This window comes from Zootoca vivipara, chromosome 17 (genome assembly GCF_963506605.1).
Source record: "Zootoca vivipara chromosome 17, rZooViv1.1, whole genome shotgun sequence".
Classification (NCBI taxonomy): domain Eukaryota; kingdom Metazoa; phylum Chordata; class Lepidosauria; order Squamata; family Lacertidae; genus Zootoca; species Zootoca vivipara.
In genome coordinates, this window is record NC_083292.1 from 7,973,060 (window position 1) to 8,000,652 (window position 27,593).

The following is a 27,593-nucleotide window of genomic DNA, read 5'->3' on the forward strand; positions in this document are numbered from 1 at the left end:
CTGCGGGCCGGATTAAGAAGGCGATTGGCCGCATCCGGCCCACGGGCCTTAGGTTGTCTACCCCTGGCTTAGATGGAGACTCTGGTGTTAGGCAAGGGGGCAGGGCTTTAGCCATTTACATTCACCGTGGTCCTGATCCGGACCGAGAGCCTTTTTTGTCTGCTATTTGTAGTTGGACTACATGATCCTTGGAATCTCTTCCAACTCCACAATTTCAGGAGTTTCAGGAGGGAAAGTAGCAAAGAGCTCTCTGGGATTTTTCCTCCCAAACCAATTAGAAGACATGGGGTGATTGGGGTCAGGGGCCGTGTTGGAGGCATAAGATGAAAGATGTGGCCCCAATCCCCATCAGGGTCTTTGTGCCTGTTTTCTAAAGCCCATTCATCCAATTGCTACTTGTATGAATTGTGTCATGTATTCTGTATATAAGACTAGGTTTTTTCCTTTAAAAATTATGCTCATACATGGGTAGTGCATAAGGTGGATGTTTGATGGGTTGCTCCCACGGCTGTCAGCAGCTATTGGTTGCTACATCAAGGGCTGGTGTTGATTGGCTGATGCTGCGGCAATTGGGCGGGCGATTGGCAGCTTCTTCTGGTGAGGGGACAGAGGAGAGGCGTTTTTCAGCAATGTTCCCTAAAAAAAGCTTAACAACCCTGTGCAACCCCCCCAAAAAAGCTCAACAACTCTGAGCCATCTTCCCCCCATCTTCTTAATTTTGAGTCCCCCCAAATAGTCTTATACATGGGGGTGTCCAATACACAGAAAAGTACGGTAACTTGGCCCTAAGAAACAAGCAAATAAAAGTGGTGGAATTTACAGGAACCTTTAGAAAGCAGGCAACTAAATGAGCAGCACAAAATATATGCAAGGGCCATAAAGCATTGCTACCCCAGCCCCGAGTACTTAATTGCTTCCAATCTATTCAGATGCTACTAATATGACACATTAAACAGATGCCTGAGATTTCAGTAGAATGTCCTTAATTCTGCCATACATATATATCATATGGAAATTCACTACCATGGCAGATGGCCGGGTAAAATGGGAACCTTCTGCTAAAAGACATATCGCTTTCTTCCAAAAATGCAGCCACTGTGAATGTGTGTGGTTGTGTGTGGGCATGTGTGTACGGTAATAGCTGTTCAACAGTGGAAGGTGACAGACTCTTTCCTTTAAACAGAGGTCGGATGTCCATCTGTCAGGGATTATTCAGCTGTGATTCCAGCATTGCAGAGCATGGCATGGATCAGTGTTTCCCAACCCTTTTCCAACCGTGGCCCCCTTCCGACCTTGTTTCCTTTATGTGCCCCCCATGGGCATAGCCAAGGGGAGCAGTGGGGCAGCCGCCCCCCAAATCAGTACAAATCAATACAAATCAATATATATTTTGGGTTCTGCCCCCCAAAAAAACTCCTGGCTATGGCCATGCTTCCCCTGATCCTACCGGTAGAAAGGTAGAAATATTTAAATATTTTGTTTGTAAATAGATCATGTTTCATTTATAATTTTTTTATAATTTATACAAAATACAACTACATAAAATGATAGGAACATACATAATGAAATATTGTTGAAGCAGAAAACCATAGATTCATGGAGATGGAAGGGACCCCAAGGGTCATCTTTCTAGTGCAGGCATAGGTTAAACTCAGCCCTCCAGATGTTTTGGGACTACAACTCCCATCATCCCTAGCTAACAGGACCAGTGGTCAGGGATGGTGGGAGTTGCAGTCCCAAAACATCTGGAGGGCTGAATTTGCCTCTGCCTGTTCTAGTGCAACTCCCTGCCAATGTAGGAAACTCAGCTAAAGCATTCATGACAGATGGCCATCCTGTGAGCATTAAACACCTGTTTGCAGATAGTAAACTCAGTCCTTTACAGCAGAATGCAGCAGAAGCAACTGTGGTTGGAATAGTAACATCAAAGGTTTTATTTATAAAGCAAATAATAAAACAACAAGATGACTCTCACATCCATTTTCTTCGGCAGAGGATCAGAGTAAAAGCAGAGAGAGGGAGGAGACATTTAAATAGTTGCCATACTGATACATCAATTAAGTAATTAAAGGTAACCCGCAACATTATGCAATGTGAGAATGAGACATTACAATACTAACAGATCCAACCTCTGCTTAGAAACATCCAAGGAAAGAGAGACCAGAACCTCCTCAGGGAGATCCGTCTTCCATGTATTATAAAAAGTAAACAACACTTTTTTGACCCCAGTTATTTGACATACAGAGGGAAACCTACAGATACGGTCCAAAAGGTGCACAGGGAGATCTGTATATATGGGAGAATTTTATAAAGCAAGAGGTCCTCACTGACCTGCTGCAAAAAGATCTTGTCAACCGGAGGAGCCCTGGCTGCCCAGATAAGACACTATAGCCCAGGGGTCCCCAGACTTACCGGCGTTTGGGCCGGTTCCCACTGCGCCGATCGCGCGGCGGGCCGGTGGGCAGGGGAGTGCGCTCCTGTGCGCATGCGCACGGGCGCTTACTGGCGTGGCGGCGCGCTTCCAGGGTGGAAAAAGCGCCGAAAATCCATTGTGCGCATGCGTATGGGCCTCCCCCGACCCGGAAGTGCACCAGAAATGACCTCTTCCGGGTCGGGAGAGGCCCATACGCATGCGCACAAAGGATTTTCGGCGCTTTTTCCCCGACCCGGAAGAGCGCTGCCGTGCTGCGCACCGTAAGAGCAGGCGGCGGGGGCGGGCGGCGGGCGGCGTCGCGGGCCGGATTGGCAGGCCAATTGGGCCGCATCCGGCCCCCGGGCCGTAGTCTGGGGACCCCTGCTATAGCCCCACAAACCCTTACCCGAGAGTAAGGCCCACTGAACTCCCTGCGACTTTCTTCTGAGTAGACACTTTGTTATTTACTAGATGCAAGTCAGCAATACCAGTAAATTGGCTAGGGTAAAGTATGCATAAAAATGCATGTATCTGTGAAAATAGCATGCAAATAACATGCAATAATGCATTGTAGTAGTTTTGCTTTGCAAAACTCTGTATATTAGGAGAAATTCACACTAAAATGCTGCTGAATTTTCATGAGGAGTTTTTCCCCCCCTTAATGCAAATAGATGTGGAGAACTGTACGTGAGAGTGGAAAAATAATAAACAGAGAGAAATTGCATTTGACAGATTCACCATTCCCTGGCTGACCATTCCTTTGAACTTAGCAGCATAAAGAGGAGACAGGTTATAGGTCAGTGAGATAACACATGCCTACACACAGATGTTCCCAGGTTCAGTCTTCTGGCTATCTCCAATTAAATCAGCCTTCTCCAACCTGCTGCCCTCCAGATATTTTGGATTACATTTCCCATCATCTTGAGTGTTGCTCATATTTGTTGGGGCTGATTGAAATTCAAAGCAACTGAAGGGCGCTAGGTTCATGTAACAAGACTGGGAAAACATCTGCTCAGTACCTTGGAGAGCTTTTGGCAGCTGGGATAGACAGTGCTTTGCTAGATGTACCCATGGCTTGACTCAAAACAGCTTCAGGTGTTGCGTGGAACTACACTTCAGAAGTAGAGCATAACGTTTGCTTGGATGATGTCCCATGCGCAATCTTTGCCAACTAAAAAGATCTCAGGCAACAGGACTATTGCAAGTTAGAGTTGACAGCCCTGGATTCCATGGACCAATAATTTCATAGAATCATAGAATTGTTGAGTTGGAAGGAACCCCAAGGGTCTAGTCTAATCCCCTGCACTGCAGACATCCTGTCCACAGCCACCTCTGGGTGGGCTTGAACCCCAAACCTTCTCGTTGACACACTGACCCATTGTGCCACTGCAGGTTCCTTAGTAAAAGACGGTTTCGTGTGTACAGAATATGCCTTTCAGTGTATTTCAATCCCTCCGAGAACCTGGCCTCATACATTTACTAAATGGTTTTTCTTGACAAAGCCTGCAAATTACGTGAAACCAGGACTGGTTTTATTAGAGATATTGTTTTTGATAGGAGTAAACTACAGCCTTGGCTGCCGGCGCCTAGTGAGCTGAGCCAACAATCCTGAATTCATGTGTAATTATACCGCAGGAATAGCAGCAGCCACACAAAGCACCGCTTAGAAAGATAGCAATTGGTTCAGCGTACAGCTCCCAAATCTAAATGTTTATTCCTTCTCGCTCATATATAACACAAGAGTGCTGTTTGTGCTCACATCTACACAATTAGAGTGTAATTCTTTCTTGGTATTATGGTTACAGTATTTGGAGAAGTTTGTTTAAATATATATGTGTAATGAGTGCTTCATCAGCCACCAATTTTCTCCAATTTGAACTGTTGACAAGGTATTTACATAAGATACTGAGATATGGAGGGAGGGAGGGAAACGACTGTTGGTGGGATGAGATGCTGGGTCTTTCTCGGTTTTATTCCATAACGTAAGACAAATGGATTCTATGTTCCAGACAGCAAAAACATTAATAAAAACTATTCATATCTAATCTGTTTACAAAAGCAAGGTATGAATACCATTATTTACTTTATCTGCCTTAAAGGCTAGTCGGTTCGACTACTTTTCTTGCAAAACATTTTTTATATTTAGGACTGAGTCACAAATGTTTCCCTGTTGTTGGGAGAATTTGGACGTTGCGCCAAACCAGGGGTAGCCAATGTTGTGCCCTCCAAACATTGTTGGACACCATTACATATCAGCCCCAGTCAGCATATTTTGGCCAATAGCCAAGGATGATGCCAGTTGCATTCCAGCAACATTTGGAGAGCCACAGGCTCCCCATCTCCCCCCCCCAGTCATGTATAAAACAGGGTGATGGAATTGGAGCATGGGTGAAGGGAGGTGAATCCTAAGCAGTTTAGGACCACAGCATACGGAAGGACCTTCCCTTCTTCTTCTGTATTAACTCCCGCAATGTTTCTGGATTGCTTCTCAGAGGCACCCCATCTTTGTTCATATGGAACTTTCTGATGACATGTCCCTAAATTATTCTGGGTTTAGGTCCTCTCAGCCATGTGACCCTTCTGCCTCTCCACTTTATACATCATAGCAGAAAAGGTGGGCTTAAATCATGGATGTGGAACTTGTGTTACTCCAGAGGTTGTTGGATTACAACTCGCAATTATCCATGGCCAGTGTCCAATGGATGCTGGCTTGGTCATCCATCCTTCCCTTCTCCTCTTCTGTGGCAGCTGTGAGTTCAGAAGCTTTTGCTTTCAGTTTTGCTTAACCACAGCCTGTTGTGCTCCCTGAACCAACAAACTGTGGCTGGCGTTAAGAATCACTTGTTTGAAATAAGTCGACTTTCTGATACAAAGCACCATTGACTTTGAAATCGACTTTAGTTTAAGGTTTGGATGACATGCTGAAACTGTAATTAATGAAAAAAGAGAAGCAAACATTTCTGAGCTCCTCAAAGCTATGTTGGAGAGGAGGAGGAGGAGGAGGAGAGGAAGAAGAGCATGTGAACCCATTAGTCACTGGAGCTCACTGTCGTCATGCTGAGCAATGGTTTACTGCCCCTTTCACAACAATCAGGAAGTGTTCAATGACTGCTGAACATAGTCAACACTGAGCTGATTTATATGTTCATACACACCCCTTATAGGTGCCTCCTCACCAAAGATGTCCGGAAGCCTTGGAGTTCTACTGACTCATCAGATGCCTTCCTCTTGTACATGGGTGCTCTGGTTTTGGCTACATAACCACCACACACACACACACACACACACACACACACACACACACACACCAAACAAACATAGAAAATAGAGGCAAATGTTTTTGCATTGTCCATCCAGAAAACTGTAGAACTACATTTATATATTTGTTTGAGTTTATATGTTTGTTTACATGTTTATATCACAACATCATGTGAAGTGTGGGTGACAGCATGTGTCCTTAGGTGGGACGCCATTATTAGCGAAGGCTGGTCAATTTGGGTGAACAGGGCACAGCTCCACTGGCCTCATTCTGCCCTCAGCTAGTTCCCACCTGCCTACCTTCTTAATCATAACCCGTCTAGGTTGCAGGACAGCTTCTTCCTCCTCCTTAGTCTTGTGGTTGTATTTGGAGGAGAGGATGGGGACAAAGCTAAAATTAGTTGGCTCTGCCTGTCATTGGCTGTGGCTTCACCTACTGTTGCCTTGAGACCCAGCAGTCCCAATGGAATGGTCCCTACAGCTCCCAACCCATACATGGATGCTTATGGGTGCATTTCTGTCATTTAAACTGGATGCGTTTGCTATGGTGTTACATTAGACATAGAATAAAATCTAGGAAATGCAGTGCAAGGCCCATGCTTTCCTGAAAGTTTTGAGCATCAGCTGGAATAGCTCCCATTATAATATAACTACATTGCAAGCTTCGTGGAACACATCCCATAGACGGTATATATTTCAAATGAGGCATAATTGGCAGCCTCGAACAATTTAAAAGTGCTGGCTAAATAATGAAAGGGAATCCACTTTTCTAGCTAATTATTTAGATGGAGAGCAAGCACCAGGATTCCAGTTAAATAATAGCAACTGTCTATTATCCAACTTTCTTTGGATGGCTGCATAATGAAGATGTTTGTTTGCAAATTGTTATTCAGCAGAAAAGCTGTCATATTCTCCCCCCCCCCTCTACAAGCAAGTTAACAGGGTCTCCTGCCAAACAAGAGCTGAAATTCTACATCTGGATGCTTAATAACCGAAGCTTTTTTATTCATGATTCATCTGTTGCTGAGCAGTCAGGCTGGGACTCTGTAGGATTACTCCAGAGTATCTGTATAATGGATTTCATTCCGCAGTGGTAACTCTGGAAGCTCGTGCTTATTAGGACTGATAAGACTGAAGGTAGGGAGGCCAACAGCAGGTGGAGCCAGAGCCACAGATCGGCAGAGCTACAGCCAATGATAGGTGCAGCCGACTAAGTTTTATTTTAGCGCCATTCTCCTTCCTGCTACGTTATATACAGTGGTACCTCGGGTTAGGAACCTAATTCATTCTGGAGGTCTGTTCTTAACCTGAAACTGTTCTTAACCTGAGGTACCACTTTAGCTAATGGGGCCTCCTGCTGCCGCTGTGCCGCCACCGGGTGATTTCTGTTCTCATCCTGAAGCAAAGTTCTTAACCCGAGGTACTGTTTCTGGGTTAGCGGAGTCTGTAACCTGAAGCGTCTGTAACCCGAGGTACCACTGTAAAGGCAATGCTAAGATTAAGGGGGAGGTGGTGGCTGAAAGAAAGTGCCACTCCCTAGATGGGTTGTAAGTTAGGAGGCAGGCCGCTGGTGTCTGGCTGTGGGAAACCGAGGCTGGTGGGGCAGTGGCCCACTTGCCTTAACAGACCAACTTCCTTTAAAAAAATAAAATCACCTTTATATACACCAATTAACATCAATTTACATATAACTTATAACTTATGCTATTTAATTTAGACAATGCATATAATACAAACAATACACATTATCACAATATTTTTAAGGTATTCTTTAAACATTATCCAATCTTTATTAACGTTCTGTACTGAGTTTCCTCTTAGTCTCCCTGTCATCCTTGCGAGTTGTAAATATTCTATCATTTTGGCTTGCCAGTCACTTTTTATGGGGATGTTATCACTTTTCCAATTCTTTGCTACCAAAATCCTAGCCGCTGTGGTTAGGATAAATAGAGGTCTAAAATTTCTCTTAATTTCCGTGGACATAATTCCTAGTAGGAAGGCCTCAGGTGTTTTTTTGTGAATGAGAGTTTGAATATCTTTTAAAGTTCATTAGATATGCTTATTCTCTTACATTCCCACCACATGTGCATGAAAGTACCTACCCCGTTTTTACACCTCCAACAAACCTCTGAACTGTTCTTATACATCTTGGCCAATTTGGCCGGGGTTAGGTACCATCTCTTAACAGACCAACTTCCACAGAGTGGCAAAGGATGTGACACCGAGTTCATCCTAAGGATGGGCCAGAATTGAGCTTGGGGAGGGGACACTATGCTTATTGCACTTTAATTGTTCACTTTGGTTTAATACCTCACTCATAGGAGCCAACTCCTAGGGACCGAGGGGTTTACACACACCCCCAATAAAATAATTAAGGGGACAGCCCCCCCCCACTTGATGGCATTGCCATTCAAATGGTTTGCGTGCACCTCGCCATGTGATTGATATGCAGGGCAGGGCTTACCTGCGCCCCTGGTATTTTATTTTATTTTAAAGCTAATGATATTCTAGGCTGCATAAACAGAAGTATAATGTCCCAATCAAGGGAAGTCATAGTACCACTTTATTCTGCATTGGTCAGACTACACTTGGAATACTGTGTCCAGTTCCAGACCCTTGATCAGAATGAACTAGCGTCCCGCCCCCAGAATGCGCACCACCCCCGCCTGCTCTCGGCCCCCGGTGGCGGAGCATGAAGCTACGCCACTGAATGTAGTTTTCTTTTTAATGGCCTTTCGGGACAAAGTCAGCCCCCTGGTGAACCATGATTGGCTTGTGGGCCATAGGTTCCTCACCCCTGCCCTATGGTGCAAAGTGACACAGTGTTGAACCACATGGACCTTTTTAGTCCACGATCGAGCCTGGCCTGGTGATTCTTCTTCCATCCTTTATCCTGGTGCTGTTCAAACACTCCACAGATGTTGTGTAACTTTGGCTGAAACAGAGCCAGTGTTTCCTCCTCCTCTTCTTTGTTTTTACTGACTAGCTCTTGAAATGCTTGGGGCCTTTCTTTTCTTTTCTGACAGCCTGTGTGCCTTGTGATCAGCCTCCTTCAAGTGGCAAAGTTTTATTTTCCTCACCTGTGACTCCAGAGATCTTGGCAGCTGCTCATTTTGTTCCTTCTCTCATTGTCAAGTCTTTTCAAGAGGCCTTGGATTTCTGTCGAGAGTTTTCTTTTCATTGCTCAACTGCTTCTGCTGGGCCTTAACTTCAAACCCAGTGTGGCTTCTCTGAAGACTTACATTTCCTCCTCCCACTCTGCTCATTTTAAAATGATCTCATATGCTTTCAGCACCGAAAGGGGTCTTTCCCATACAGCTTGGAGTATGTGAGACTTTTGTTCACTGACAAAATTGCCAGAAAAAATATTATCTGTAACCAAGCAGCCTAAGAGTTGAATACACTCAGAAATTTAAGAGATGCAAGAGAGTCTCTAGGCTCCCCTTTACCTCCAGGCCAATGCAATGCTCACCAGATGTTGTTGAACTAAAAGTCCCATCAGCCTCAGCTAGCATGGTCAATAGTCATGGATAATGGGAGCTGTAGCCCAAAAATATATGGAGAGTTCCAGGTTGGGAAAGGCTGATGTAGTAGATGATGTGAAGGATTTCTGAGTTAGCAAGCATTGGTCACAACTAGGGATGGGGAAGAAATCCAATTGAGTTCACATTTAAAGGCAAACCTACCCAATGTGTACTCTCTGGATCAAAACACAAACCAAAACATAGCCATCAAAATTTTGCACTTTTCTTAATTTTGCAACAGAGCTTTCCAGTCAAGTAATACACATGCTAGATTATCCTGTGAACTGCCCTGAGACCTGTGGGTATAGGGTGGTATAATAATAATAATAATAACAATAATAATAAGAATAAGAATAAGAATAGGGACCCAGGTGGCGCTGTGGGCTAAACCACTGAGCCTAGGGCTTGCTGATCAGAAGGTTGGCGGTTCGGATCCCTGTGACGGGGTGAGCTCCCGTTGCTCGGTCCCAGCTCCTGCCAACCTAGCAGTTCGAAAGCACATCAAAGTGCAAGTAGATAAATAGGAACCGCTATAGCGGGAAGGTAAACGGTGTTTCCATGTGCTGCTCTGGTTTGCCAGAAGCGGCTTTGTCATGCTGGCCACATGACCTGGAAGCTGTACGCGAGATGAGCGCGCAACCCCAGAGTCGGTCACGACTGGACCTAATGGTCAGGGGTCCCTTTAACTTTACCAATAATAATAATAATAATGCACATTAATGCATATATTTGTAAAAATAGCTGTCAGTATGTAATATCAAAATGTAATTAAAATGCAATAAAACATCAAAACAGAAATACTGAAATGTTGCCTGTGAGCTGTTTACAATGCTTCAGATAGTGACTGAAGAGTCACTGACAGGGGAGGCAACGTGGGCCAGATGAAGAAAATGCCTTCTAACAAGGCAGTTGCATGTGTTCCTTTCATGGCATTGTTAGAGGTCATCGATTTGATACTTACAAGCTCAAGGAGTGATTTCTGCCCCCCACTTTCTTTAAGTAGCAAACTCTTCCCATGAAATATTGCTTGGAAAAAATGGTTCAATTCCTGGAACACACATGGTTGTTTTGTTATCAGCGCTGTATCAGGAGCAGAGCAGGTTGTTTCTGAGTTTCAAGCAGATATTTCCAATGTTTTATTGAAACATTGCAGATGGGGTGGTGGGGTGGAGGCACTTATTTATTTATTTATTTATTTATTTATTTATTTATACATACTCCACCCATCTGGCTGGGTTTCCCTAGCCACTCTGGGCGGCTCCCAACAGAATATTAAAATACAATAATCTATTAAACATTAAAAGCTTCCCTAAACAGGGCTGCCTTCAGATGTCTTCTATAACTCTGGTAGTTTGTTTACTCTTTGACATCTGATGGGAGGGCGTTCCACAGGGTGGGTGCCACTACCGAGAAGGCCCTCTGCCTGGTTCCCTGTAACTTGGTTTCTCGCCATGAAGGAACTGACCTCCCAGCATGCAAGTTATGGCTGCTTAGTGCAAGGAAGGACAGCACAGTTAAAATGAACCAGAAGCTGGACCTGATTGCTCCGCTGATGCTTTCGCACCACACCAGCCTCACTGCTGCCGCACCCCTCCCAGTAAGCTGCAACGACTCACCTGTTGGGAGGTCAATTAAGTGCCTCTATCCCGCCATGCCATCCATGACTGATGTTTTGAAAGGGATGTTTCCCACACTCCTCACAAATACTTGACTATTTCTGTCTCCCTGAATCATTTCTTTTCATTCTTTTCCCTGAACCATTTCTTTATTTTCTCCTCTAGGTTAACATCGGCATTCTCATTGCAGTCACCAGAGTCATCTCAAGAATAAGTGCAGAAAACTATAAGGTGCACGGGGATGCTAATGTGTTCAAGTAAGCCTCTTTTATTTATAGTGCCTTATAACTCTTAAGTGGGTCTGAGCTTGGAGTGTAGTGCCTAAGATCTAAAAGGCTGAGTATAAACATGTCAGGGGTAAGGTTCTAGACTTCATGGGTGCACCAAACAGAAAATCCAAAGAATAGTCTCTCTAGATAAAATTCTGTGGCAATTCTTGACTTTAAAAGGGTGATGCACACATTGCATGAAGATTTTTCAAAAGTGTTGTAAAGTGTCTGTCTAATCTCATATGAGATCTCTGTGCAGCTGTACGCTATTGGGGTACCCTACCAAAGATGAAACAGTGAGTTTCTGAGCATTGCAGAGCTCTTTTTTTGTTTAAGGGTACATCCAGCAACAAAGTTCAGCAGTACAAATTTCATGTAGCATCAGCAACCGAGTGAAAGAAAGTCAACACGATCCTGATAAAGGATGTGCTGCTGGAGCATATGCTTTAAATCATACTTTCAGAAGAGCAATTTGTTTATTTAGATTACTTGCTCCTTTCTCAAGCAAGCAAGCAAATTTCCTGAGATTGGCAGAAAGATCTGGGCTAATGAAAGTTTGCTTAGTTACTGTATGCCTTTTCCAGAATCGAAGGGGAAGCCAGTAAATATGTCTCTGTTAAGATCTATGCTCTAATTATTCTGTAATGAGTTTGAGGTATCGGAAAGGGAAATGATGGCTGATGCTTTATTTTGAAAAGCTGCAAACCGCATAGTCCTTTGAGAAATGAACGGTGTTCAATGGCGACTCAGATCCCGCTCCATCCCATTTGAGCTGTGACAAAATTGTAGGTTTCAATTTGTTGTGGGAGACGTAGGTGTTTTCCTAGGTGGATTGTCTTTTGTTGATTTGTGCTTAGGCTGCAATTTAGATTAGGGCAGGACTGGAACTGGTAGACCTCGTTCTAGAACTGACGGTGAGGTCAGGCTGAGGTTGATGAGACCGCCCCCCCTCACCCTAATGGACTAGCCTCCCCTGAAAGACTTACCTAAAATTTATGAAAAATTTCAATTTTGGGGGGTGGGGAGCAACTCTCTAACAATGAGGAGCAGCAGAAAAAACTGGGGAGAAACACTTTGCTAGTAAGGACTCTTTCTGATAGCTGCTGCTTGTCACCTACCTTTTCTACCAAGCCTTCAACCACATTGATCACATCACATCATCACATATTTTTTTGTGCCTGGGACTTGGGGGAGGGGAGTGAAGGTTCATTGGCTGGCAGCGAGTTGCAGCCCCACTACCCTCAAAAAGGAAAAATCTCCAGAAATACCTTTCACCACCCACACACATGGCCACAAAGTTTGGGGAGGACTCGAGGCATATGAGTTTGGGCCTATGCATTCCCATAATCTGAGTATGCACACACAGGCACAGAGGGGCTTCCTTCTGAGTAAACATTACAAATAACTCTGTAAGTTACAAAGTTCTGTTTTCTATTAACCCACGGTCACCAAGGGATATGTGGAAACAATTCCTTCCTTCCTTCTCTTTCATATGGCCATAAATACGAGCGACCCTGGAAGAAATTATGGGATGCTGCAAAGAGGTTTCATGTATAGGTGCCCTCCATTTTTCTTAGAAACAAAGAACCTGTCAGACCTCCATCCAGATGGTTCAGTTCACTTGCCATTAGCCATGGCAGAAACCTGCAAGATTTATCAGGAGTATTTATAGAAGAATCCTAGGTTGATTGAACCTGCGTGACAGACTTTTTCGTGAGATGCAGAAAGAGGAAATCAGCACCTTGTGTCTTCCTCCTGAAAATATGTTGTACTACAGTGTGAGGAATAGGTGCTTATCTTCCATAGAACCAGAGTTCTGAAGACCAGAAAGGGGCAAAGAGCTCATCCAGTCCAATTTCTTAAAGGTAAAGGACCCCTGGACAGTTAAGTCCAGTCAAAGGCGACTATGGGATTGCTGCGCTCATCTCACTTTCAGGTCAAGGGAGCCAGCGTTTGTCCACAAACAGTTTTCCGGGTCATGTGGCCAGCATGACTAAACCCCTTCTGCTGCAATGGGACACTGTGATGAAAACCAGAGTGCACAAAAATGCCAATTACCTTCCCGCTGCAGCGGTATCTATTTATCTACTTGCACAGGTGTGCTTTCGAATTGCTAGGTTGGCAGGAGCTGGGACTGAGCAACAGGAGATCACCCTGTCGTGGGGATTCGAACCGCGACCTTCCTATCATGATGAAACACGATAAAACATCAAATATTAAAAACTTCCCTAAACAGGGCTGCCTTCAGATGTCTTCTAAAAGTCAGATAGTTGTTTATTTCCTTGACATCTGGTGGGAGGGCGTTCCACAGGGAGGGCACCACTACCGAGAAGGCCCTCTGCCTAGATCCCTGTAGCTTTGCTTCTTGCAGTGAGGGAACTGCCAGAAGGCCCTTGGTGCTGGACCTCAGTGTCCGGGCAGAACAATAGGGGTGGAGATGCTCCTTCAGGAATACAGGGCCGAGGCCATTTAGGGCTTTAAAGGTCAGCACCAACACTTTGAATTGTGCTCAGAAACGTGTGGTAGATAAATAAATACTATACTGGTAAAGTAAAAGCTGAATAGTATTTATTTATCTGTTCAGTTTTGACTCAACTTCTAAGTCCGGTCCTTCAAACTTGCTATGGAATGAGACCATTTCTACATGTTTACTTATTTCACTGTTGGCAAATAGTGCCCCCCAAACAAACAAACAAACACTAGCAGGGAGTGTCCCAGGGCTCTGGAAAACATACATGATGAAGTTAAGCATTTTTGTTCACTTTCTGCCAATAAATAAATATCAGAACCATGTCAGGGTTAAAGTAACCTACAGTTTTTGTACAATAAGGAACACAGCTCATGACTCCAGCTGGCAAGAACAAATATTGGTGGGCGTCCGTTGATTTGCCCAGATGCCTTGAGGGACCCCAGGAGTGAGGTTTGTTGGCAGCAGAAGTGTGTATTTGCTGGAGGGGTCTTGTTTCTCTTGGCAGCTGGCAATAACAAATAGATGCAATTGTTGCCAGTAATTGTTACAGATTTTTCCATACGGTGCTGGCGAGCTGAGCCCAGCGTGTTCATTTGATTAGCAGTGCAGGACAACATAAGCCTGGCTTTATATAGATGTTTACGGAAATGAACGTTTTCATCATCTGTGACCAATTTAGCAAACTTCAGTTTTCTGCCTTCCAAATTCAGGAAGATCCCTCTCTCTCTCTCTCTCTCTCTCTCTCTCTCTCTCTCTCTCTCTCTCTCTCTCTCTCTCTCATCTACCTACCTATCATCTATCTAATCTATCTATAATCTAAGCTATTTTCTACAGTATCTATCTATATGAGAGTTGGCAGCAGAAAGATAAGTTGCCTTTCCTGCTGTGACAGCACTGCTATAGAATGCCCTCTGTTTCTCATTTCCCCCCCCAGTCTTAAGTGTAAAGGTAAAGGTAAAGGTACCCCTGACTGTTAGGTCCATTCACGGACAACTCTGGGGTTGCGGCACTCATCTCGCTCTATAGGCCGAGGGAGCCGGCGTTTGTCCACAGACAGATTCTGGGTCATGTGGCCAGCATGACTAAGCAGCTTCTGGCAAAACCAGAGCTGCGCACGGAAACGCCGCTTACCTTCCCACTGCAGCAGTACCTATTTATCTACTTGCACTTTGACATGCTTTCGAACTGCTAGGTGGGCAGGAGCTGGGACCGAACAATGGGAGCTCACCCTGTCATGGGGATTCGAACTGCCAACCTTACAATCGGCAAGCCCTAGGCCAGGCATCCCCAAACTTCGGCCCTCCAGATGTTTTGGACTACAATTCCCATCTTCCCCGACCACTGGTCCTGTTAGCTAGGGATCATGGGAGTTGTAGGCCAAAACATCTGGAGGGCCGCAGTTTGGGGATGCCTGCCCTAGGCTCTGTGGTTTAGACCATAGCGCCACCCGCACCCCTGTCTTAAGTGTAGTTGTCCATATTTCCACATCAATTGCAGATTTTGAAAGAAGAGTCCCCATGAAAATTCATCACATTTTCAATGCAAATGTATCTCAATGTGCACATTTTTGCACATCAATTCCCCCAATAAAACATATGTTTATATGTTAGTTTCACCAATATTTACATTTTTATGCATACTTTAATATATGCATCTTTTTATACATAACTAGGCTGGAAATCTGCATTGCAAAATTTGGAGAAGTGGAAATTCTGAAAGATATTTGTGTTTTGCTTTGGAAAGTGCAGTTCAGAAATGCAAACTGAGTTGGATTTATCCCCTGTTTGTGCATATTATGTAGCAGCAGTGATGAAGATCTGGATCTTGCTAGTCAGGAATAGTTTGCAAATTTTGTGTGGGTGAGCCAGGTCTTGGCCCAGGCTCAGCGCACCCAACTTTGCATCCCATTTGTCCTTGCAGGCAGAGTCTCATTAACTGGCTCTCGATAAACTGCCAAGCCCAGATCTTATTGGATGTTTTCTCATTGCCTTGTTCGAAATGGTCCGATGGGCTGGAAAAATCGGTATCATTTATATAGCAAGCACAAGCCTCCCAAAATGAGAGCGGTTGTGGCCAGCCATGGAGAAAGCAATTAGAACATTTCTTGAGCCTCCTTCCTTCTCTCTCTCTCTCTCTCTCTCTCTCTCTCTCTCTCTCTCTCTCTTTGCCCATTGGTTTGACGACTCTCAGTGTTTCACTTAGTAAAGTGTTGATTCACACAACACTCCTCAAGGGAAAGAATCATTCATGTTCATTTTGTTGAGTTATAAGAATGCTTCAGCCAATAGGCTTCTGAAAATGAATGCAAGGGTAGGACAGGATTCATCTATACACATCTGAGAGGTGAACTGGGCATGGTAGAGGCCTCAGATCTCAAGTCAAGAATTCCCTCCAAGCATGGAAGCTTCCTCTGTGTCTCGGGTGGGGACTTCAAGTCTGGAGGTCAAATGTAGTTCTTGAAGCCTCCCCTTAAGCCATGCCCTCTTCCCAGGTTGTATTCTTCACTGGCTCTGCTCTGCACCAGTCATAACCCCTGAATCTATCAGTAATCTAGACACCAAGCCGGAGGCAGCACAAGCAGAAGATGGGGATCCATGTCTGGGACAGGACTCAGAGTTGACTGTGGAATATAGGGAGACCATTGTGCTTGGGGTGGTTGGACAATGACTCCCAGAGGAGTCCCCAAGACCACTAGGGCTTGTAGGGCCAGAGAGCCTGGACACCTTTCACTGAGCCTGAACAACCAGATACCTCTCACAGCACATCACCAGCCTGGCAGTACCAGGAGTGAACCAGGAAGAAGGCTGTGGAATGATGGAGGCGTGCCTATCTTCAGACCAGATAGTGGTCCTTTAAGACTCTGAAGTTCTCTCAAGCGGGTGGAGCCTGGAAGAGGTTCCCTGCTCCTAACCTTTTTCAGAGCCAGTTGCTCACTTGGAGCTGTCCACCATCCAGCAACCATTGACCAGTTTTGCCTACAGCCTCATTGCTTTCCCTGTGAGTGAGAACATGACAGCACCCTTGTTGAAAGCTTTTGCTTGGCTTGAATGTGCCCTTCAACTGTAATGGTGCCACTTGCTTGTGTAGATGAAGGATGCAGTAATGTGTGCACAGGTGTGTAGAAAGATAAAATAAGGTAAAGGGACCCCTGACCGTTAGGTCCAGTCACGGACGACTCTGGGGTTGCGGTGCTCATCTTGCATTACTGGCCGAGGGAGCCGGCGTACAGCTTCCAGGTCATGTGGCCAGCATGACTAAGCCGCTTCTGGCAAACCAGAGCAGCACACAGAAACGCCGTTTATATTCCCGCCGGAGCGGTACCTATTTATCTACTTGCACTTTGACGTGCTTTCGAACTGCTAGGTTTGCAGGAGCTGGGACAGAGCAACGGGAGCTCACCCCATCGCGGGGCTTTGAACCGCCTACCTTCTGATAGGCAAGCCCTAGGCTCTGTGGTTTAGACCACAGCACCATCACAATTGCAACATAAATTATATAAAATAACAAATCATCAATACAGCTTGCCAACATTCTTCTTAAATCGTGGTGCCGAGAACTGGACACAGTTTTCCAGGTTTGGTCTGAACAAGGCAGAATAAAGCATTGCTATGACTTCCCATGATCTGGACACTAGGCTTCTGTTGAGGCAGCCTAGAATAGCATTTTTTGCTGCTGCATCACACTGTTGACTGAGGTTCAGCTCTTACTATCAACATTTTCTTCCTGGTGTTTACTCGGAATGTCATTTCTTGTCATTTTAATCCATTCGTTTGGGGTTTTTTTATATACTGTATTTTTTTAAAATTAGTTTTCCAATATACTCCCCAATAATAGCCAAATTATAACAATAACAATTAATTCCCAAATTATACAATTATCAGAATGCCAATCAACTTCCAATTAATACATTTTAGTTAAAGTGGCTCCCCGTGATGGTTTGGATGCATTTCCGATCTTATACAACTGCGTTCCATAATCTTAATTAATGTCAGTTACATTTCAATTATAATGATCATCCCTTAGTCAACAGCTACATAATTAATGATATCCATTTGTGATGTTACAATATATAAATTTATAAAGCTTCAAGTGAGGAACTCAAACTATTATCTTTATTCTGCCCTGCATGTGAAAATCATAGCTGCCAAGTTTTCCCTTTTCTCGCGAGGAAGCCTATTCAGCATAAGGGAAAATCCCTTTAAAAAAGGGATAACTTGGCAGCTATGGTGAAAATTGTTATATCCTTCTGTCCATATATGTCCATATATGGGCTTCCTCAAACTCGGCCCTCCAAATGTTTTGGGCCTACAACTCCCATGACTCCTAGCTAGCAGGACCAGTGGTCAGGGATGATGAGAATTGTAGTCTCAAAACATCTGGAGGGCTGAGTTTGAGGAAGCCTGATACATGGTGCTGTCCTTTTCACTTCCCCACAGTTGTTTTCTCTTGGGGCGCAGCAGAAACCAAGCTTGCCATAACTTTTGTGTGGCAGCCCTTCAAATATTTGAAGATGACTTGCCATAGCACCTATACAGTCTTCTTGTCTCCAAGCTAAAAAATTCCCAACTCCCTGAATTGTTCCTCATAAGACTTGGTTTCCAGACCATTCTGGTGCTAAATGCCATAGCTGCTACACATGATACATTGGGGGAGGGGTGGGGAGAGAGAGAGGGGGGGGGAGGGAGGGAGAGAGAGGGAGAGAGAGAGAGAGAGAGAGAGAACGTATTCTAATCTGTCTCCCTCATCACACAAAGTCTCACTTCCATTTTGCAGAAAAGAGCATTTCTCCAGTAGGCAGAGTAGCTTGACAAATCCCTGAGGATGTGGAAGGAGCTCTGGAATTAGCAGAGAGGAAGATGTTCCCCAAGCCTGGCGTACAAAGTGAGGAATACACACCATCCTGGATTGGAGAACACAGAGGAAAGACATTAAGCAAAGCATATTAAGCGCTGGCCATTAGCAAACCAGAATGCTAGTCACTGCTGATAATGTTTTAGAGCTAATTAAATCCTTGGCTCATTGGACATGACAAAATACAAACACTGTTTGGGTCACACTTTATTAGACTCAGGAGAAAAAAATGCTCAGAGTAATATATATATATATATATATATATATATATATATATATATATATATATATATATGGTGTGGGTGTGTGTGGTGTGGGTGTCGGTGTAAAATGCTGCTACCACTATTTAAAGGGGGTGCGTGCTTGCCACAGTCCAACTCCCCTCCAAAGAAGACTCCAAGTGTTGTTGCCCTGGGGCGGACTTAGAAATGCTCTACATGTGGAGATGAGCCCAGTCAGACCTGGGGCGATGCCAAGCTATTTAAGTGGGTTCTTCCTTGAACTCACTGCCATTCTCATTTGCTGCATCTGCCGCCCCTCCCTCTCTTTACAATATGGGCTGTTGCGAGCTGCCTGTTCCAGGGGGTGAGTAGGATTTTGGGGGCAACCCCAGGTTGGTTTTTGGGACTCTGCACACCCCTGCCTTTTCCCTTACAGTAGAGAGTTTAGTTGGTTTAAACTACCTTTTAGACTAAGGTCTGGTCAGGAAAACCCGAGGCATTATTGGGTCAAGGGCACCCTTAGGTTACCCAATGCTAGGTTGGCTTGGGGGAAATTACGGGGTCCTTGGCATGCGCGACAGGGTGGATGTTGAACTGGCAGGGCCGTCTGGCACTTCTCCTCTTCACTGGCATAAGATTCTTGGGCAAAGAGGGAGAGTTCCTTCCAATCCTCTTGCCACAAGGCTACAGGAGGACCTATAGATGTGTCCAGGGGTGGGGAGGGACTTGGAATAATAAAATCTTAGTGTGGGAAGGGATCCCAAGGGTCATCTAGTCCAACCCCCTGCAATGCAGGAATCTGAGCTAAAGCATCCATGACAGTTGGCCACCCAACCTCTGCTTAAAAACCTCCAAGGAAGGAGGGTCCACCACCTCTCATGGAAGTTTGTTCCACTGGGAATAGCTCTTACTCTCAGAGTAACTGCTCTTGCTTCCCTGTCTGGACAGTATTTATTTGGTTAATTCAATAAAAAAAATCCTTCAGTAGCACCTTAAAGACCAACTAAGTTTTTATTTTGGTATGAGCTTTCATGTGCATGCACACTTCTTCAGATACACTGAAGGTTAATTCAGTTAGTTAATTCAGTTGATTTATTATCTGCGGATCCTTTATTTACATTTACATTTACATTTGATTAAATGTATCTTTTTCCTCCATACGATGTGTCATGAGTCTTTTCTGTGGGTGTGCTGAAAAAGGTAGGCCTGACTGGAACTCTGAACAGAAGCACCCAATACTGTAACATTTTGTTGCAAGCATGATTTGTATAAGGTGACTTTAAATGGAAGCACTTGGGCAAAACTCATAAACATTTAAACTTTTTTTTAATCCTTTCTGTTCAACACATCTTGCTCCCACGTGTGGGAGTAATAATGTAATACCATTACGGGATTTCTGATGGCGGGTTTTGTTTGTGTGTTTTGCTTTTGTTTGTTTTTTTGTTTGCCTGTTTTCCCTTGAACTTAACATTTTAAATTTGCACAATGAGGGAAAGAAAATTCAATTAGTCAGTATCTGAAGAAGTGTGCATCCACACGAAAGCTCATATCATTGACAAACTTAGTTGGTCTCTAAGGTGCTACTGGAAGGATTTTTTTTTTTTCATTTAGTCAGACACGCTCTGCCTAAAGAGCTTGGGCACAGAACCTTTCGTTATTCCTAAATTCAGTGGCAATAATACATTTGTGATGGTTAAACAATATGATTATTATTTTTTCACAAAAGGCTGCCCCTAGTTGAACAGCACTTTCATTTGCAAGAAAAGATTTGTGCAACTTTATAGAAAAATCTCTTATTGTGATAATGCACCAGGTAGCCTTAATCATGATGCTTGAATGGCATGCATTTCAGTTTGGGGGGATTTAAATTTTTGTGGCATGTATTCATTAATTAGAAATGCAGGTTGGGTGATAAATGAGTGTGAAGAGCTCGTTCAAACCCCCCCCCCTTCAAAAAACACTGCAAACCCAGCAGACTTTTTTTTTTATAAAAATGTATGGTATATGTTGGCGTTATTCATTATTCATAGCATGGAAAATAGAGGAAACTGTAGTACTTTTAAAAAGAAGGATTTGCTGCCATCAACTTTTAATACAGGCAAAAGATGTGAGTTATTAAAATTTGATGAGTTCCAAGTGATCTCTGGAACAACTACAGAGCAAGCTTGGTCTAAGAGTGGACAGCCCCCCCCCCAAAAAAAAACCCCACCCATGTCAGTTTCATTTTGTGTTTGGTCATAAAACCATCCCATCCTATTTCTGCACCAAACTGTAAACTGGAAAAAAATGCACAACAAAATACCATTTGTGTGTGCCATGGGTAGGCAAACTAAGGCCCGGGGGCCTGTTCCGGCCCAATTGCCTTCTAAATCTGGCTTGCGGACGGTCTGGGAATCAGCGTGTTATTTACATGAGTAGAATGTGTCCTTTTATTTAAAATGCATCTCTGGGTTATTTGTGGGCCATAGGAATTCATTCTTTTTTTCTTCCTTTTTTTCAAAATATATTCTGGCCCCCCACAAGGTCTGAGGGACAGTGGACTGGCCCCCTGCTGAAAAAGTTTGCTGACCCCTGGCTGTATACATATTTATATGCTTTTCACCCTAAAACAGGGATGGTGAGAAGGCTCAGATCCATGGGATTGGTGGTGGGACATTGATGAGCGGTCAGAGGGAGAAGAAAGAGAAGACTGGGAGGAGGAGGCGCTGGAAGCTGGAGAAGTGACAGGGTTTAGTGAGCAGGAAGAGTCTGTGGCAGGGAGCAGTCCAGAATCAGAGGCAGAAGAGGAGGCTGGAGAGGACGGGACCAAGAGGCAGAGATGAGTCAGGCTAGTGAGGAAATCAGCCCTGAGTGCTCACTGGAAGGACAGATCCTGAAGCTGAGGCTCCAATACTTTGGCCACCTCATGAGAAGAGAAGACTCCCTGGAAAAGACCCTCATTTTGGGAAAGATTGAGGGCACAAGGAGAAGGGGACAACAGAGGACGAGATGGTTGGGCAGTGCTCTCGAAGCTACCAACATGAATTTGATGAAACACCAGGAGGCAGTGGAAGACAGGAGTGCCTGGCATGCTCTGGTCCATGGGGTCACGAAGAGTCGGACACGACTAAACAACTAAACAACAACAAGTGAGGAAGCTAGGCTGTCTCCCTGTTCTGCTGCAACTAGCTCCCATCCCCCTGGTCTCCCAGAACCCAAAGAGGTATGAAGAGGGAAGAACAAAGGCAGGTAAGACAAGGAGCTTCAGAGTGCTTGGGAAGGAACTGGGGGAGGAGGAGACTTAGGGAGCTATGGAAGGTAGGGACCTTCAGTCCCTACAATTGCCTCATAGGAGCACGTTCTACTGGGAAGAGTCGCTGTGCTCTCTAGGCCTGGTCTCCTGAGCTGTCTTCTTTCTCCAAATAAAGAGTTAACTTCACTGAAGCCATGTGATTTATTGGTGTCCTGCTCCCGGCACCCACTCCTGACAATCAGTTCATAGAAACTCATAACTGGCAAAAGATGCTCTAGCCGCTGCTGCCACCTGGGCTATGCACCTGCTCCTTCATCAGGATTGCAACCCCATCAAGAACAGACAGATTACCTAGCTTCTGGACTCAGGAGTTTGAAGTGTAGACCCATGAGGGCTGAACCTTGGAGGGATTCAGCAAGAGAACTCTGTCTCAGCAGAAGCTGGTCCATTGCGGCAGAGGAAGCAGTGCCCTATCAACCTCAGCCTGCCCTCTGTCAGCCCTCACCTGACATGCCTTCTTACTTATATCAAGCCCAGGGGTGACCCTGGTTGTCAGCTTCCTCCTCCTTAATGTCAATGTTGACCTTGTAGAACTCAACAGGGAGGAAGATGGGGAGGAATCTAGAATCAGTTGGCTCTGTCTGTTATTTTTCAGAACTGCTTTTGCAGCCAAATAAATCAGTTTTGTCATTGTGATAGCATGCAGTGCAAATTTCTTTTTGTAAACCAGGTTGGTAGACTCCTATAGTGGATTTGAATTGTCAAACTCCCTCTAAAAAGGGTTTCTTAAAAGCGCAGATTTCCAGCAGGTTGTTTTCTCTGCAAAACAGCTGCCCTTATCAGCAGCATTATGCCATTTGAAAATCTCTGGCTGAAACCAATCTAACAATGACAGTAAAGGCAGTGACATGAAGATGTAAGGGAGAATCAGCTCGATGTCTTTTATTGGTTCAGCATCAATATTCAGCAAGACTGCAAATTGCATGGAGTTCTTGGTTAGGCAAAAACAATGAACAAAACACAGTATTGGCCAAACTATCTGCAGAATGTTTCTTCTAGGGGGAATTTTCAGTGGAAAAGCAACAGAGGGAAGAATAATTTTACCCTTCACTTCCCCACTGCAACTTGCTTTTCCCAAACCAGGGTTCCAGACACAAGTTTGTAAGGTTAAACATGCACCTGGCTTTCTCAAGGAGCAGTACAGCTTGGGAGCAGACAAGTTGCCATGGAAAAGCTTAAGGCAGGTGAAGGGCTAACTCTTGCCCTGCAGCCTGAATATGTGAACAAAGACAAAGGAATGAAAGGACTCACAGTATCTGACACACAATAAGAGTTTTTTTTTAAATGATCATTCTGCAGGAACCCAATTAATAATAGCAAAAAGAAAACAAGAAGGTTGCAACAGAAATAGTCACATGAAATGGCCATCACTGAGAAAATCAGTTTTCATTTCTACCACACAGCCTGAGTCTGTAGTACAGTGGTACCTCGGTTTATGTACACAATTGGTTCCGGAAGTCTGTACTTAACCTGAAGCATACTGAACCTGAAGCGAATGTTCCCATTGAAAGTATAGTAATGGAAAGTGGATTAGTCTGTTCCAGACGGTCCATGGAGTACTTAAACTGAAGCATACTTAACCTGAAGTGAAATTTCCCATTGAAAGTAATGGAAAGTGGATTAATCCGTTCCAGACGGGTCTGCGGAGTACTCAACCTGAAGCGAACTTAACCTGATGTATGAGTGTAATTGGTTCTGGAAGTCCGTACTTAACCTGAAGCGAACTTTCCCATTGAAAGTAATGGAAAGTGGATTAATCCGTTCCAGATGGGTCCGCGGAGTACTTAAACTGAAAGTACTCAAACCGAAGCGTACTTAAACCAAGGTATGACTGTAGTATCTTTATTATATAGTTAAAAACCAGCATACTCTAGTTAATGCAACAAATCCAACAAATACTAGTATGGTTAAAATGAAGTATAATAAAATGGTAGATATACAAAATTAAAACAGTGATTTTTTTTAAAAAAGATAGAAAGTATATGCTGACCCAGTAGGTAGAAGTAACTGACTAATTTTGTAGGCTGTTGCACAAAATTTTGTAACTAATGCTGCAGTCTTCTAGAAGTAGGCTGGGCAATTCAAAACTTGGAAGTCCTGGGCATTCTTCTAAGCAGTGGGGCAATAGTCTTTGTACAAGTCTCTTGATAACAGGGGCAATGTAAGAGAACATGGTCTATGGTCTCTACCATTGCAAGAACAGAGCCTTTTTAACAAATAAAATACATGTCTTTATTTAAATTGGAAACCAGCAGAGTGGAGAGGTCATCAGAGTTCCTTCCTTCGCAGGGAGAGCGATAACCACAAACCCAACATGTTAGAAAGGTTCGCTGTTTTCTGTCTCTCACACCTCCTGGGCAGGTTTGCGGCTGCTGAATAGTGTCAACTACATGGCTTTGGGGAGCAAAAGTCAGGTGAACAGAATAATCTCAGTGAAAAGGAAGCAAAGGACGTTGGGAATGTTAAAACGCCTCCTCCTCCGGTGACTTGCGTAGGTTTGTTTCTGTAGCAGCCATCTAAACCCGCTGATGGGAGGGCAGCACACCTTGCAAGTGTAAAAGCCCCCCTATAACTATATAGTTATATACAATATATGCAAAAACTGTCCCCCAAATCCTGTACGCAGCAAACGTCTGGCAGAATGGGGACCTGCCTAAGCTAGATGGCTTCCAAGCACAATTTATTTGATCCTTGCTTCAGGTGCCCAATTGTGTTCGAAATTCCATACTCCTGCTAGAAACGGGTGAATGCCCAATTTCAACAAAGGCATGGTGGGCTGCACTAAAACATTGGCTCAAGATTGCAGTATTTGAACTTGGGGAGGGACTGTATAAATACCTGAACAATGAGGAATACATCAGCCAATGGCAGAAAACCATGGCGAGAAAAGCCACTGCTTTAGGTCTGTCACCCACCCAACTCTATTGCCTGGGATATGAAGGTGCCCTAAAGACCTTAAAGCAAAGACTTTGGGATAATTCACACAGTGATCTACGACATCAATCACTTGTGATCTGCAGTCCATTGGCAGTAGGAGTACAATATGGGCATGTCTTTAAGCCAGCAGCCTATATTCAAAACTTGACAGTGCCAAACTACCGAGGGCTGTTCACAAAAGCAAGACTGAATGTTTTCCCCTCTGCAGTGCTGGAGGGCAGGATGAGAGGAGTACCCTACCAGGAAAGACTGTGCTCGTGCACCCGTGATGTAGATTCTATAAAACACATTGTGCTGCACTGTGGGAAGTTTCAGCAAGCTAGGGCTGAGGTGATTTCACCCCTGCTAGCCTTGCTCCCAGGAAAATCAGAGGATTTCTATATCAGGTTCCTATTGGAAGACCGGTCAAATGCCAGAACACTAGCAGTGGCAAAGTTTTTATCGGTGGTCACAAGAACTAATGTTTCCTATTCCGAATTTGAGTAAGATGTCTGAGTGGTTTGAGGGCGGGGTGTCCCAGCTGTGTATCGCTTGGTAACGAACTGATGGGTCTATGGACCGTAATAAAGATTGTTGTTATATAAGTCTAATTGTGACAGGTAGGCAACTGGTTTTACTATATATCTTGTTTTAGCAGTGGACAAAAAGGAGGGCGCCAAATCTCTAGAACTCCTGTCTCATAGGAACTGCAAGGCACCCTCTGTCCTGCTCCAGCTAAGAAATGCCCTCCCTGCATTTAGCAACTGGTCGTCAAAGGAAGAGGAGGCTGCAGTTGTGCATTGCTCCAGCCTGCCACAGATTCCCCATTATAGCTATAAAACCATAGCTTTCACATCATGTTGTCTGTTTTCCTGGTTTCTAAACGGCAATCGAAAAAGCACATTAGCAACAAAAGAAGCAGATGAAAAGGTGACTTAAGAGGTCCCCTGGAGAGCTTCAACACCTGGCTGTGCTCAAGGGCTTGGGCAGGTGAGGGTTCTGAATAATGATTAAGCTCTCTTAGGGGATGATATGAGATGTGAGTTCCTGGAGGTTTGTTGCCATCCCTGCTCCAGACATCTTGCAGCCAGAACCAAACTTCATCAAAATTCAGCTCCGTGCTAATTGTTATTCCCACCTTGTGCTGTTTTGAACAGTCATAGTCTGGAATGTTTTCACTGGATTGCTATGATAAGGGCTGTCAGTATGAGTCAGCCAAAGTGAAGCAAATTTTCAGTTCCATTAATGGGAGATAGTTAAATCTCCCATAGGAATCTACAGGACTTAAAAATACACAACTTGGGCTGGATTGTTATTTGTTCAGGCATGATGCTCTTGTTTTGTCAGTTGTGCAGCGAAAAGATAGAGCACAGACTGGCATCATTTTTAAGTTTGGATGCCAGAGTTTTATTTAAAAAGAGAAATGAAGACATAAAAATTTCTAGAATATAGAATATGTGTTGGGGAGTTGAAAAATCACATCCTGAGCCATGAAGAGTACTGCATCCAAAAATACAGATTCTTCCCTCCTGTTAATAATTACCCGGTATTCCCCCCCCCCCATTTTTTGCTTTGGGAGAATGGTGCAAACAGATATATGCATATAAAGCTCTGTGCTGCTAAGCGAGCCACCAGGTTCCACCCGTGATTTATGCCACTGCCCATGGAGCAGTGCAAGGTGCTTGTTTGAATGAGTGTTTACTTTATGCAACAGCATAACTTTGATATTAGTCTTCTGATTCTCCATAAAGCTGACACAGAGTCCTTGGATTATAAATAGGGCCAAGGATGCTAGCCTGGCAATTTCTGGCAACGTCTTTAATGTATCACATTTCATGGCAAGTTGTACCATCTTACAAGGAGCATAGATTTTTTTTTACTTTGCTACTGCGCACAGAGATGCAATGCATCTGCCATTATCCTCTTTCAGCTTAGTTCTGCACATAATTTTAAAAGAGAGTGAGAGGGAAGGAAGGAAGGAAGGCCTAGGGTCTCATAGAGTGGTGTAGGAGTTAATGCAGAAGGGCAGGGACCCAGAATGACAAGGGCTAAACATGTAGCCAGCTATGTTGTTCATTCGTGCACACATGCAGTAGTAATACATAGCATAGCACCCAATTTGTTAGGGTCCGCTGACAGTCATGGTATAAAGCTGCCTTCATTCACTAAATTCCTTTATGTTCGTGTGGAATGAACAATAGTAAAACTTGAAAGCTCTGTGATTGCTTCATTCACTAGGGAAACCCACCAAAGTAATCTCGATGATATTGCCATCACTCTGGAAGTCCACTAATCTTTTCCCGGTGGGCGGTGTTGCGGCTGGGCAGCTGCGTCTCAATAGTATACCTGGCTTAGGGGGCGGAGGGTTCTGCCTCCCTCCTATGTCATGCTGGCTACCTCATCATTGCTGGGAGATATGCACCCTGTAGGAGTGTGTGTGGCCGCAGAAGATTTAACCCGTGTCATGGCCAGCCAGCCAGCCCCCTCTCACTCGCCCCATCGCTGGATCTCCCAACCCAGCCACCCTCTTTTCATGCTCTGCTCTGATATGATCTTTCTATGGACAATTGTTGGTTGCCATATTGTTGGGCTCCTTCATGGATCACTGCCTTGTCGTGGCGAAGGGGCTTGGATAACTCAGAGAAGCTATGAGCTATGCCGTGCAGGGCCACCCAAGACGGACAGGTCATAGTGGAGAGTTTTGACTAAACGTGATCCACCTGGAGCAGGAACCGGCAAGCCACTCCAGTATCCCTGCCAAGA

General features: G+C 44.4%; 1 protein-coding gene across 2 annotated transcripts in view; it reads left to right on the top strand.

The window, feature by feature from the left end:
* Positions 1–27,593, top strand: part of ADGRD1 (adhesion G protein-coupled receptor D1) — a 259,370-nt gene that overhangs the window by 213,419 nt on the left and 18,358 nt on the right. For both annotated transcript variants that reach the window (XM_035097840.2, XM_035097838.2), the window contains one exon: positions 10,977–11,068. In XM_035097840.2, coding sequence (XP_034953731.2) covers positions 10,977–11,068 — 92 coding nt within the window. The remainder of the gene's footprint in view (positions 1–10,976; positions 11,069–27,593) is intronic.